The sequence below is a fragment of the Mugil cephalus genome, chromosome 16 (assembly GCF_022458985.1).
Source record: "Mugil cephalus isolate CIBA_MC_2020 chromosome 16, CIBA_Mcephalus_1.1, whole genome shotgun sequence".
Lineage (NCBI taxonomy): Eukaryota > Metazoa > Chordata > Actinopteri > Mugiliformes > Mugilidae > Mugil > Mugil cephalus.
In genome coordinates, this window is record NC_061785.1 from 22829759 (window position 1) to 22843785 (window position 14027).

Genomic DNA, 14027 nt, shown 5'->3' on the forward strand with positions numbered 1-14027 from the left:
CATTTTTTAGGAAAGTGCACAGTATGGGATGTCAAAAATAAAAAGACTCGATGCTATAAAAGTAAACTTTAATTTAATTTTAGTTAGCCTGGTCAGTTAGACCTTGCTTTACTGTCCACTTAGAATGTGGTATTATTGTATATAAATGTGCATTGCAGATATATTCATTTAATCCATTCCTTCTGATCATTTTTGGTAGTTCCACTTGTATGGCTTCACATGCAGCGTTCACACACAAAAACTTCCCTGCAGTGTGATAACAAAAATCCTACAGCAGCCTTAAGCTTAAGTATAATTCACTGTGTTTCAAGCACGTTAGCATGACATCATTGCTGTCTTTTGTATCTCTAATTCTCACTGAAAACTCCCTCCCTACCAACTGGGTGACTGCAATCCTTTAAAGTAGGAAGGAAAAAAAAAAAAACATTGCGTTCCTGACATCTTGGACGCAACTGATTCCACATCCCTGATTTTAAATGGACACTTCCATACGTCTCATTCTCACACATCCAGATAAACCGTGTAACTTATGACACTGTCATGCACATGGTTGGCAGTTCAAGATGATAAAAAATATAAAGCATCAATGAACTATGTAATCTGCTCATTCGATCGACTAGAGCCGGGAGAACAGGAGCCAAAGCTGACAGCCACACATTGTATGCCACTGCAAAGTATTCTTGTTTTAATGTGTGGGTCCCTGGCTGCCCAGTAATGTTCAGGAGCCCTTGCAGGGCCTCAGTACTCACCCAGAAATACATCATCATCTCGGCTGAGAGGGGATGGGAAAGCAGGGGGTGGAAGATGGGGGTATGCAAGGACACCGGAGAGGCCGGCGCTCTTCCTCTTTTTCTCTCTCTGTTTCTTTTTGTTGATGTGTTTTTCAGTATGTCTGTCCTGTCCTGCACTGGTCTTCTTCTTCAGTCACTTTTTTCTTTCTCAGGGATATTTTTTTTTTCTGCCAGCAGTGTCTGTTACTGTTATCTGACGGCCAGTTAATTGCCCCTGTGTTTGTGGTTTTGTAGCAGAGTTATAAAGTCCTTTTTATGTGTCCCTCTGCCCCTAAAGACAGTTGGTCTTCCTCTCCCGCTGACTCTTCTGAAGCGTGACTTTGCTTCTCAGAGTGGCTGCCGAGGCTCTCACACTGCTTCTCCTCCCCCTGTACTTTTCAAAAAAAAGTCTTCCTCCGCTTCTTTGCCGTAGGGGGAAGAAAAGAGAGAGAAAGAGTACGGAGAGAGGCAAGAAGGAGAGAGAAAGTGCTGCGAGGCGTTGTTACTGTACCTCCCCTCTCTTTTAATTCTTTTTTCTTGCTTCTTCTTCCCCTGCTTCTTCTTCCTCCTCTTGTCCAACTTGCCAACCTTTTTTGAGCGCTCAGCTCTTCCTGCCTCCTTTATTTGCTCGATGTTAACTATCCCTCTGTTTTACTGACATACACTGAAGCCTGCCTCCTCTCAGTCTGAGCACATTCTCTCCCTTTCCTTCCCTGCGTCTCTCATCCCGAGTAGTTCTCGTTCAGCAGCTCAGAAGCAAGGCAAGTCAGAGACGGACTTTCTTCTACAACGTCCCTGGGTGAAGAGCACTGGAGAGTCTGGGGGTGGGAAAAGCTGGAGATCACCACACGGTACAGTAGCGTAGAAGCTTTCAAGCGGAGAGAGAAAAGGGAAAGGGGAGAGAGGAGGAAAGAGAGAGACTTTGAAGGAGGGAGGAGGGAGGAAGAGATGAGCTAGTGGAAGGATGCTGGTGCTGCAGATACACGCTGGGAAGTGGAGGACGGCGAGAGGCTGCGTAGAAGTTGTGGGAAAGCCGACGAAGGAACCGGAAAAGGGGCGGCAAGGCGAGAGGAGAGAGGGAGAAACGGAGATGCACAGAGTTGTGAGAGAAGAGAGGAGCCCGGCTCGTTGTTGCTTATGCTAAAGAGCCAATGATACCAGCCGGGTTCATTAAGTTGCACTGGGAGAACGCTGGGGAGGAAAAAGGGGGACTGGAGCTCTGGTGGTGTTGTGTATGGGGCAAGAGAGCCATTAAACAAAATAAAATTCAGAGTGATTGTGTAACCTAAGAAGAGAGGGAGAGAGGTGGAAGGGAAGTCACAGTGATAACAAAGCTAAACTGGAGCTACCACCTCTCCTTGTTCTTTTGTTCCCTCTGGTGTTTCTTCTCTGCACAGGGAGTGAGTGATGGTGTGCACTTGTGTTAATGTGGCGGCGTGTATGGATGCATATATGCGCAATGGTACGCTTGGCCAAGCTGGTCTGGCCCACACTAGTGCAGAGGGAATATTGTAAGCTGCATGCTCAAGCTGCGCGCACATATGTGAGAGAGTGCAGAATGTGGCTGTAAGTATATTTTGCGTCTTTCACTCTGTATAACGAGTTAACAAACGACTCGTGTGCCTTGCACGTCGGGCACACGCACACACTTAAACTTGCGAGCACACGCACCACAAAATGTCTCTCGCACAACTCAGTGCAGACCTAGCATCTGCGTCGTTCTACGTGTGCATATTGTGTGTGCGCTGCATACATTTGATGGGTGTGTTTGCAACGTGCCTGGGCAAGACAGGCAAAGAGAGAGGGAACAAGAGAGGGGTGGGTGAGGGTTGGATGTTGTAGCCTGCCTCAGCACATTTCCCCCACCAACCCCACCCCCTGCCACCACCAGTGTAGTCAATACACTACTGAGGCAAGCTGCCATTTTAACCCCTTTACTGCCTGAAATACAGCACGGGAGATACTGGACTGGAAGAGAGACCTGGCCACTCCAGTGCTACCCTTTGTCTTGTCAGACTCAGTGTTTCTTTTTCCTGTTTTCATTTTTTATTTTTTTATTTTTTTTTTAAAAAAATGAATATCAATATCTGATTGCTCACATATTACAATATCTCCTGACTGGTATCTTATTGAGCTATTGAGCACCAGTTTGGTCTGGAAATGATTGCACTGGGTGCCATATACAGCACCTTTGTTACTGTGAACACACATACACTGAAGTTTATTCTGACACAAATGATTCCTGGACCACACTGTGGATCAGTACCAGGCATCAGTATCATTACCAAGCACCAGCAACAACTACCGAGAAGCACCGAGAAAAACTACATGATGGAAACTGAATAACAGCCATGTAACTTATAATATATGCTACAAGCCAGTTTTACTGTAATTAAATTTGATAAAGAAAAAGTAAATGCAATTCAGTGCATACAGTAAACAGCTATCATGATCCTCACACAGCAGTAAATCAAGGATGATGACAGAATCTGTATCTTAACATGTGAGCAGCAATTCTGCTATTTAACCCAACAAACTCAAGAGCCTATTTAAAGATCTGCAGCGGGGGGAAACATTCCATATTCCACAAGTTGCACAAAAGCACTTTCAGATTGTCAAGGGTTTTTAGCTTCGCTTATTCTTCACTTCAGTCCGGTCTTTGAAAGGATGCATGTTTGGTTTCATCATCAATGAAACATTCATTTGAAACCATCATTATGGCAAAGAAGACCATCGCCTCAACACTGCATACACTTTCGCAATTAATTGTTAATCAGTGCTGCAATAGGGAATCCACTCTGCTTATTTAGACCACAAAAGCTGATTTCTTTAGAACTAAAACCATGCAGGCAATTTGGCCCCCACGTTTTCATGGCTGGAAGGAGTGAAATGTAATACAAATGTCTCAAGTTTGATATATTGAAATCAGTGTAAAAAAAAATAATGAGCTAATTCACAGTTAAAATAAATTATGAATACCAATTCATCTACAGACATTTGTGCTGGAATTGGTCTTTCTTCCTTCTTGAAATAAGGCCATTTACATACATGTATGCATGCCCGGTGTGCAGTCTCAGCTTCAACGCTCACCACTCCCTCTGAGACAACCGAGAGCGCAGAAACGGGCTAACGCCTTTCTTTTTATCCCCCTAGCAACTACCATTGAAAAGAGAGCGTTTTCCTATCAAATCTGGGCATCATGCTATTTCAGGTCTGGGTCATGAATAAGTTAGTCCAGACATTGCATGCGAGTAGGCTTATGCAAAAAGACGACAGACTGGTGGAGTGCCGTGGAGTAGAGCAGCAACATCAGATCAGCCCATGGAGATGTAGAGTACGGACTAAATGCACAAAATAAACGATATCTGGATGTTTAAGCTGGTATGTCTCCAGGATGTTTGCATCCTCTCAAAGGGCTACTCCGTGTGCTTGAAATGACACACATTTGAAAGGGTGGTCAGCTGATCCAAAACTTGTAAAAATAAGCTTTTCCAAATGAATGTCTTATGTCTCATTTACACCCTTAATCATTGGAAAGCTATTAACCATTGATGAACCATCGGCAATCATACACGATCCGCCTCTTTTATAAGTGTCAGAAACCTATGCCCCTTTGTGTAATAAATGTATTGTACATCTCCCTGTAAATAATGTTTACTAAGGGTGTGGAAGCGTTCAGGACACAGTACTGCAAAAGCATGCTCTGGATTTCATGAGTGTGGAGTCACTCTCTGCGTGCATGCAGACAGCAACTCTTTATGCAGTCATGGTGGGGACATTGGCGCAATGGGATTTCTGTTACTAAGCTCAGGACAAAAGGGATTACATAGTGACTTGATTCAAAGTATTTGACTTTAAAAGCTTTGACCACTTCAACTTCAGAAAACACTGGTCTGGTTTAGGTGGGTGATACATGTCTAAGTAGCATCCAAATGAATTAATACCAGGTCCAAAAGTTTCCCAGCAGAATGTTGAATTGTCACAAGATGGTCAGTGATATTCACTTCTACTGCTAGTGGTCATAATGTTGTGGTTACATATTTGCAGATGGATTGATGGATTTACAACAGGAAAGTAAAATAAGTGAGGGGCAGAAGAAACAAGGAGAAACGAATGATATAATCAGAAATACCAAAGAAACTAAACAGTGTAACAGAAAATATCCAAAACTCGATCTCATGAACAGAAAACGGTTCTAAAGTCAATTCCATGACACATTTCATTCCATAGATGTTTTAACAGTGTATGAGCACCTGCTCTTGATCCTGGATGTATTATTCACTTCACTCTGTCAAACACTGATTATAACACTCTAAAACAACAATGGTAAACCAGCTGAATGCAGAGAGGCTATAATTACAATTTGCAGTTTGGGAATTTGTTGCTGTCATTTTTGGAATGCAGCAATGAGCATGTGCATGCGACCACAAACAACTCTCCTGGAGGAGCCTTCTGAGCCTGCCTGTCTGAAGTCCCAGTTTCAGTGCTGCCAGCAACCCTCTGTCACACCCTCAGAGAGTGATGTTCAGCAGCTCCACCTGATCTCAGTCCTCCTAGCGGAGTTCCTCTCACTGTGTCACTGTCCACTGCCAGGCACACAGCGCAATCTCTCACCTGGAAAAAGAGCATGTTTCTTTGATTCCACCACTGTTTCCTCTTTGGTCCATAGCAGGAAAAGGGGTTTAGTGTGCATGTGTACTGGTCTCTATATCCTGTGGCTGAGAGAGCTCAGTGCACTTGACAAAACAAGTGCAAATAGACAAAACACAAGCAAATTAAGAAGAGGTTGTTGAACAAGTGCATTGCAAAAACTCACAAAACCTGCAAATGTGATTTATGAACTCACTAATTTCAAGGTAGGAACATTAGTTAGATGACAATGTGCGCAAAGCTGCCTATAACATTATGAAGGACTTGTGTTATACAGATTAGAGAAAATAGAATGGAATGCAATGGAAATCTGACCCAATTCTCATTCAAAAATTTCAGTGGGCTAAATTTATTGGCCATTTTCTCTAATCTGTATAACACAAATCCTTTCACAATGTAGGCAGCTTCACACACAATGTAGTCTAACTAGTGTTCCTACCCTCCACCTGAAAATTAGTCAATTTAAAAAATGGTTGGCAAAGGCAGTAAGCAAAATGCTAATTTTCCACTCACCAGAAGCAAATGCCAACAACACCAAAAGCCATAAAGCTTTGAACAACAAGTGTGCCTAGTCCCAGGCAGTTCATCACTTCATAGGATCCCAGGAACAATTCAGTTGTTGCTTCTTTTGCTTTTTTTCTTTTGTTTTTTTTTTTCTTTTGGAATTTTTGCAGTGCGTTTCTGTTTTTGAGGATTTGCGCTGCACCTGGACCTCAAGTGGATGAAAACATTTTCTTAATTTGCTAGAGTTTGCCCTATTTGCACAGGTTTTCTCAAGTTGCAGTAAACTGAGCTCTCCGGGCCACCTTAGTATTGGCATACTTCTCATCTCTTTTCTACTGTGTGCTCTACGGTCTGCTGGCAAAGTGCAGAGGAGACTAAAAAAAAGATTAAAATGAACAAGGAGTAAAATGCTTGTTCAAGGAAAACAAGATTGATTGGGGTTGTTGTATACTGTAAATTTTATAGTTGGAAATGAAAGAAACATGGTGTCTGTGTGCTACATCACAGCTTTGAAGACCAACGGTTGAGAGCTCAACAGTCAGAAATGTAGCACTCACACTGTTAATGCTGCTACAACACACCTATCAACTAACCAATCAGAATGGGGCATGGAAACATGAAGGCCTGGCTGATATTGATGATCCAAGCACTTAGACATATGTTCGCAGATGCTGGATATACAGTATTTATGAAATCTTACGTTGTAATTCGGTTACAATATGTAATATTTGGACCAATTAAAAATAAGTTTGTGTAATGATGTTGTTTTTCTGCTTAATATCGATGTTCAATTTCCAGGCCCTGTGACTCTATCCCCTAATGTCATCCGTACACACACTGATACACAACAATCATATTTCCCATGTAGTCGAAGACTCAAATGAATGTCAGTTGGTAAAGATAATCCTTTAGATATCCAATCAAATAACTGATGCCATTTTCTTGGGAAGATTGTCTTTGCAAATCAACACAATTCAATTTAATTTTATTTCTATAGCATCAATACCAATACATATTGTCTCAAGACGCTTTGCACAACATAGAGCCTAAAACCCCTGGAGATTGGCAAGGAAACAGTCCCGTTAAACAGGAAGAAACCTTGAGTAGAACCCAGCTCATATGGAGGGACCCATCTGCTTGATACGGAAAAAGAGAGAGGAGAGAGGAGGAAAAGAAAGCAGCAGAAGGAACAAGATGATACATACGTACATCTGTCATAGGCTACATATATCAGACTAAAGCATGCATGTGCTGTAGTGTCTAATCCTAATACAAAAAAAATAGTCAAGATTCAATAAATTAAAAAAAAGAACAGATTGAGTTGGCATTCAAAATATGAATTGATAGAGTAATAATGGTATAATGATTGAATTTAAGATAGCCAGGTAAGAGGATAATGCTTTCAGGTCAGAGTGGATAACTGTAGGTCATGAAGAATGGGCAGGTTGATGAGACCACGACCACAGATGAGTAGTATGGAGTGTGACTGATCAGAAACATGCAGTCCCAGATGGGGGAAGGGAAGAGGAGGTGAGGAAAGGGAGATGTGGAGAGAGGGACACACAGCTAATAACGTGCTATACAGTAGTAGCACACAATCTATATTAGAGGATAGGATGTAAGATAAGGAAGTAGAGGACCTGTCCTCAGTGTATCATCGCGAGACCTCCAGCAGCCTAGACTTACAGCAGTGTAATTTAGAGAGGGCTCTGGGACATCTAAGGTAGCATTAACTATACGCTTTATCAAAAAAGAAAGTGTGAAGCTTAAACTTAAATGTATAGAGTACGTCTGCTTTCTGAACCGAGCTGGTTCCAAAGGAGAGGGGCCTGATAACACCTGCAATTTTACTTTTTGAAACTCTTGGGATCACCGTCACTTTATCGTCATTTTGCAAAGTGAAAATATCAGAGCAAAGTCAGTATGATATTAGTTTGTAACTTAACTGAGAAATAATAATAACTTATTTCTTCAACAAACCGAATCAACGGCAATTCCTGACACATGCTCGTGGCCACTTGGTCTACAAAACGCTGACGTGCTGTAAAATGTGTCTCTGCTGGTTGGAAAGGCACACTATTTATGCTCTAAATCATGGTCCCAATTTGAGGCACAAGGCAACAATTTGTATCCGTGGCACTATGTAAATTGAAACAGACCTTAACACCAACACACCACCAAAAATGATTGAGAACAGCTGAGCTAAGGTCCTGTGGGACTTTAAATCCTAGATAGACAAGCAGCTGCTGGCTAATCAAGAAAACGTGGTTGTGGTTAGCAAGAAGCAGAAGAGGGCAGTTGTTATAGATGTGGTGAAAACGGAAAGAAAAGGGGATTAGAAGACTGAGAACCAGCATGGGCTGAAAAACAACTGGAGCAAAAGTCTGAAAGAGGCCCCAGTTGTAATAGGAGCATTTGGGGCTGTGATCCAAGACTGGGAAGGTGGCTCCAGCATTGTCCAGTTACAACATCTGAGGTCTCTGTTCAGACGAGTGCAGTTTTATGAACAGATAAGGTGCCGCACAGGATATTCAAAGATATATCAAGTGTGTCAAGTATACTATACATTGTTACTTTGGTTTGATTTTTTTTAATGAGTCACATCTGTACCTCATACATCTTGTGAGCCAGAACTAACAGACTTGCATTACAGGTCTGGCTGAGGCACAGCCTGTCACCAACAGACATTCTCATTACATTTTAGGGCAGCTGATTCCTTCATTGGTTGCAAAAAAAAATCAGTGGAGTGAGTGCTATGGAGCAGTGGTGTGCCTTTCTCTACCTAGTGGTCTTTTTCCATTCATTACTAATTATCTTAAGTAACACATTAATTGTCTCTTAGATAACGGGACAAGTCGATGGCTTAAAAAAAAAAAAAAAAAAAGTCCCTGACTCTACAAAGTAGTCCAACTACGACAAGTGGTTTTGGGGGAGTTGGGTTGCATATATAACATGCAGATTGCACAATACATATATAAAAGATAAAAAACAAAACAAAAAACAAACAAACACCAACATGTAACATGCAACACGGATACACACATACTACTGTATCTCTTTCTTATTTTGACATATTGATATATTTGACATTTAGGGGTAGGGTTAGTTCAAGTACCTGTTTAGAAAAGTAGCTATACTACTGTGCAGACACACTTTTGACACATCAAAAGTCAAATTTCAAATTGTGATGAATAAAATATAGCACAGCAGGCTGGGAATTTTTTGTCACACTCATTATGAAGAAAGGACAATGAAATATAAAGTTCACCTGGTGCAGCACCTTAAGTCATCAAATAAACATGACCCCATAAAATGTAAACTCTGGAGTTGAAACAAGAAATTAGCCTGTGCATAAATGACTCGTTTACTCCGCACTAAGTGCTATACTTCAGTGCAAACTGACCTTCATCACAGGATTTCCCAAGAAATAAACTTGGTTGCTTCACACAATGGTAAGAATGACTGAATATTAGCACAGGATATTGGCCTTCATCTGCTTTAATCTATAAAGGTCTGCCATATGATGCACCACACATGATCATAATCATCATCTTCTTTGTTATTAAAAGCGACCGGCTAAAACAAACGCAAATGTCATCATCAACCAGCAGATTTTGACACTTTTTTTTAGTAGTGGACAAGAAATCCAGTGAAAGCAGCTGTGAACAGTGAATGAGGAAGATGAGAGAGGCCAGCTGCTATTTGTGTTATAGATCTCAGCACTCAACATCCGCAATGGTCTGAATCATTTCAAAATGCCGCCTGAGTGTCTGTGTGTTGTGCACAGCGTCACTGTAAATAAAACATGACTAATGTACCTAATAAAAATGTTGATTATATCAGGTGTGGCAGACTATATGTAGTCTTAGTTCAAATGTTGACAATGTGGGGGGGGGGAATGTAGAGTTCACTTCAGCATTTGACAGTAAAACCGTTTTTCAGTTTTTAAACTGTGATGCAAATCCAGGAACGTATAATATCTGCTAAAAGCAAGGTCGACAATTATTTTCCCATACACCAAAATCAGCTGTCTTTCATCAGATGTAATAAGCAAGCAGACAAAATTGGGAGCGTGTCTGTCTCCCCGGCTCACGGATGAGTGATCAAACTGAGCCAGCAAATATCCTCTGCTGTATCCTGACGGGGAAACAACATCGATATCTATCAAATATAACATTTATCAGCGGTTCAATAAAACTGAGGCATGCATTCACCAATTGACGCAGAAGAGATTACAACTTAATTCAAAGTTAATTGAAATACCACTAATATTGCATTAGTTTCTGTTAATGCTAGAACTCAATCCATTATTTACAGGGCTGGTCCTGAAGTATAAGCAGCTGCAAAGGCACAGACGCAACCTACTAATGCAAAAATCAGTCAGACATTGTGAGAGTCAAAAATTACTGTCTTGTTCACTTATTCATGACTCCCTATAAAAGACAAAACCGTTACCTGAATAGCCAGCAGCAAACTCAGATTTTGGACACTACCGATGTCATCACTTTCCAAAAGTCAAAAGCTAAAACAGTCATTTTCCCATCAGTAAAAAGCTGCACATGGCATTCTGACATCGTTAGATCAAAACAGTGAACATGCCACACACGAATATGATAGCAGACACAACATAGAGTATGTGTTCGTGTGTGAGAAAGTAAGAAATCAGCAGCAGAAGCAACAGCACAAAGCGAGAATAAAATCCAGCAGAGTGACAAGAATGTAATTCAGTAACTGACCAGTCTGGTGACGAGGGGAACCCCAAAGTGCCAGAAGTGCTCGTTGAGAAGCCCGCTGTACACCACGTTACCAAACAAAGCAATGGTTCCTGGTTTGCACAGACCACTTCCTGGCTTGGTTTCTGAAAAACAATGAAACACATTTTGTCCACAGTTAATGAAATTTATAACCAATTTGCATATTTCCAAAAACTGACAGAGTGGCAATAAAATAGATCAGTCCTAGGACACTGTTCTCATTGCCTCCTTCAACAAAATACCACATCTCAATGGGATAAACTGGGATAAAATATAAGGAATACAAGTCCAGAACAGAAAAATGGCTCGGAATTGTCTAAAATGGGGGTGATGCCTCACAGCGAGTTTCCAGGTTCTCCCTGTGGCTTTATGGGTCCGTCCAAATACATACCCGATAGGTTTATTGGTAAATTTAAATTGGCTGTAGGTGTGAGTGTGATTATCTCTCTGTGTTGTCCCCAAGATAGACCGGAGACCTGTCCAGGATATACACCACTTCTTGCCCAGTGACAGCTAGGATGAGCTACAGCCCAACCACAAAGGACAAGAGGTTACAGAAAATGACTGAATGAATGTCTGATTTTTGAAATGTCTGATTACCGGAAATGAAAAATGCCACAACATTTCGTACACAAGACAAAAGAAAAAGTTACCTGGATAAAATATGAGTGCAAAATCCCTACAAACTTGAATGCTGTTCAAACAAGGCCGAGCAGAATAACTGGGTGATAAAACAATGCATATAAAGTAAGAAAAGAAAACACAGGATCAACAAAATTAAAGAGCAAACAAAGGAAGTCAGTGCTGCCATGGCTCTTGCCTTTCTTGATTTAAGTTGCAGAGTAAAAACCAGGGGCTATTAAAGTGTCACTTGTGCTTTTGAGGTTTGCTGAGACAGTAAAGGAGGCGCATAGAAAGAATGCCAAACCATGCCATGCCAAACTGGGATGAGGCAGGGGAACATTACAGCCTGCCAGGCTTTATGGAGGCTGTCTTTGAAACTGCACTCCTGAGACTGACTGCAGGACAGACTGTCATTCATTCATCTAACTTCTGCTCTTCTCCTGTGTCATTCACCTGCATTTTATCCACTCTCTTTCTCCATCCACCCTTACTCTTCCGCTGCCGCTTCCTCCTTCCTTCTCTTTCTTTGGATTTAACTTTTTCGTCTCCACCATACCAACTATACCTGTTCTCCACCAGTTCTTCTTGTCATCTTGTCCTTAAATCAATAAGGTTGATCTCATCTTATATTACAACACACAATAGGAATGTTAACGGTCTGCCTTTCTACTGGTGCAACAGAACAAATAAGGGAACCACGAGCTAATAGGCCAGTCAGTTTGTGTCAGATTGATCTCTGTAACAGGGTTTGGCCTGCAGTTGATATTGGAGCTGCTGTCACGGGTTATAATATAAAGTGAGAGAGCTAACAAAAAGACTGGTTTGTTTGGTGGCGGTAATATGTCTCTGTCCAGCTTTGTTTCAATTTAACAGCTCGGTTAATTCATATAAAATGTGAGAGGGGATGTGAATTTGTTTGGGATGCAGTCACAAAGATGAAGAATCTAATATCTGTGGACCTCATGCTGTGTGCTGAAATCAGCACACATTTTCAATGATGTTGTGCACTGTTGGCCACAACCCTGATCAGGTGAGACTGGAGGTCTTACATGAGCAAAAACATGTTTATCGTCCTGTCTCGGTACTTGTTATATTTACAGTGTGAAGCAATATTGATACATTATTAATATAAGAAATTTGGCACTTTGTCCAATAACAGCCGAGGGAGTAGAAGTATTTGTAAAAAATGTATTATGTAGTAAAATATCTGAAAAAATATATGTATTCAGCTTGTTTACACTGAGTATTTTGGTTGAGGTCTGTTTCAAACCCTTCTACGTGTTTCTGATGTGTTTTAAGTAAACAGAACATCTAACCCCGGTCATTTATGTACATTCCTATTGGTTAATTTTCAAACTGGGGTTAGTTAGAGTTGGTTAAGGAGGGTGTTGGCTTTAGAACACTACACACTGCACACTAGATGCCCCTCCTCCCTGCAAAATATTATTATCATTTTTTAGTGTTTTAGTCATACTAGTGGTCTTATGCATGTATTATCATTTTCTTTGAGCCATGGATATTTTTATATCAGGTCTAGCTTCTGTTTGTGTCTGTTGTACTATCGCTGAACTGAAATCCACCTAGCTCAGCTGTCTAGCTTTCACAGTCCTGTGGCTGCTGGGCTAGGTGTAATTCAGGGGTGTGTACTCTGTGAGCTCAAATTTGTGCCGGCAGGATGCACAACACAATACTGATACCATATCTCCACCAAAGATTGTGTCGATACAATTACTGGTGGCACCTAAGTTTCAATGGCAATAGCAAAGCACGAATTTAAGTTGACATTTTAATCCTCATTTGTAGCTACATTTATTTATTCTCTAAAGCCCACATTTGTCATTTCTTTAGTATATTAAATTCCTACAAGTAATAAATGTGTTTGTATATCTTTGTCTTTGTCTGCGTGCTTTGTCTGGAGCTGTTGACCATCTAAAGACCAGCTGTGTGACCAGCTCTTCACACAAGCAGCACAAAAATCCTAAACCAAGTACTGAGAGCAGTCTGTCGCATGATGTTTGGCACACAAGGATCCATTTTACATACATTTATTTGAAAGTTAGCCCAGGTTTAACATGAACATTAGACATTGTAATATTATATACAATACATAACATAAAATAAGAATAATCATTCCCTTTAAACAACCGTGACAGACTAGCAGCTACCACACCACAGAGTGAATAGGTGTGGAGTGTCAGTCTGCAGATGTAATTACAGTAAAACCCATAATACTCAATGTGATTGCAGTGTACAGCAGTTTGGTGTAGTAGGAGATGAGGAGATGGTAAATGAAGCTCTCCGCTGGGGTTTCTGAAATACATTTCACCCAGATCACACTCTGTCTCGCTGCACCAGCTCTTCCTCTGTGCCACGAACTGGACTTGGCTGGTTTCTTCTGGCCCTGCAAGAACCAACCTATCTTACATTCCATCACTCTCGGTAGTTTAGCACAAAGTCAAACACACACACACACGGTTACAGCCTGTTGGCTAGGTCCTGCCCTGGTTCTTTGGCAAGTGTGCATCTGCTAGGCTTGCATCCCAGTCAGCAGCTCATGGGTTGTGTGTATGTGTGTGTGACTGCTGCTCAGACTGCTACACCTGATGCTGATGGCAAGACTAGTAGGACAGGGGGAAAAGAAAATATGAGTTGGACATATGGAGGTGTTTGGAGGCCTGGGGTCTTTGAGTCTCTCTTTGAGCTGGATGTGCCCAATACACTCCCT

The 14027-nt window shown here is 41.4% G+C and overlaps 1 protein-coding gene across 5 annotated transcripts in view; it reads right to left on the bottom strand.

The window, feature by feature from the left end:
- Nucleotides 1-14027, bottom strand: part of rbfox3a (RNA binding fox-1 homolog 3a) — a 440273-nt gene that overhangs the window by 141347 nt on the left and 284899 nt on the right. For 4 of the 5 annotated variants that reach the window (XM_047608701.1, XM_047608700.1, XM_047608702.1 and 1 more), the window contains one exon: nt 10661-10782. In XM_047608701.1, coding sequence (XP_047464657.1) covers nt 10661-10782 — 122 coding nt within the window. Of the gene's footprint in view, nt 1-749; nt 1664-10660; nt 10783-14027 lie in introns of those variants that run through there. The other variant, XM_047608704.1, reaches the window with a different exon arrangement.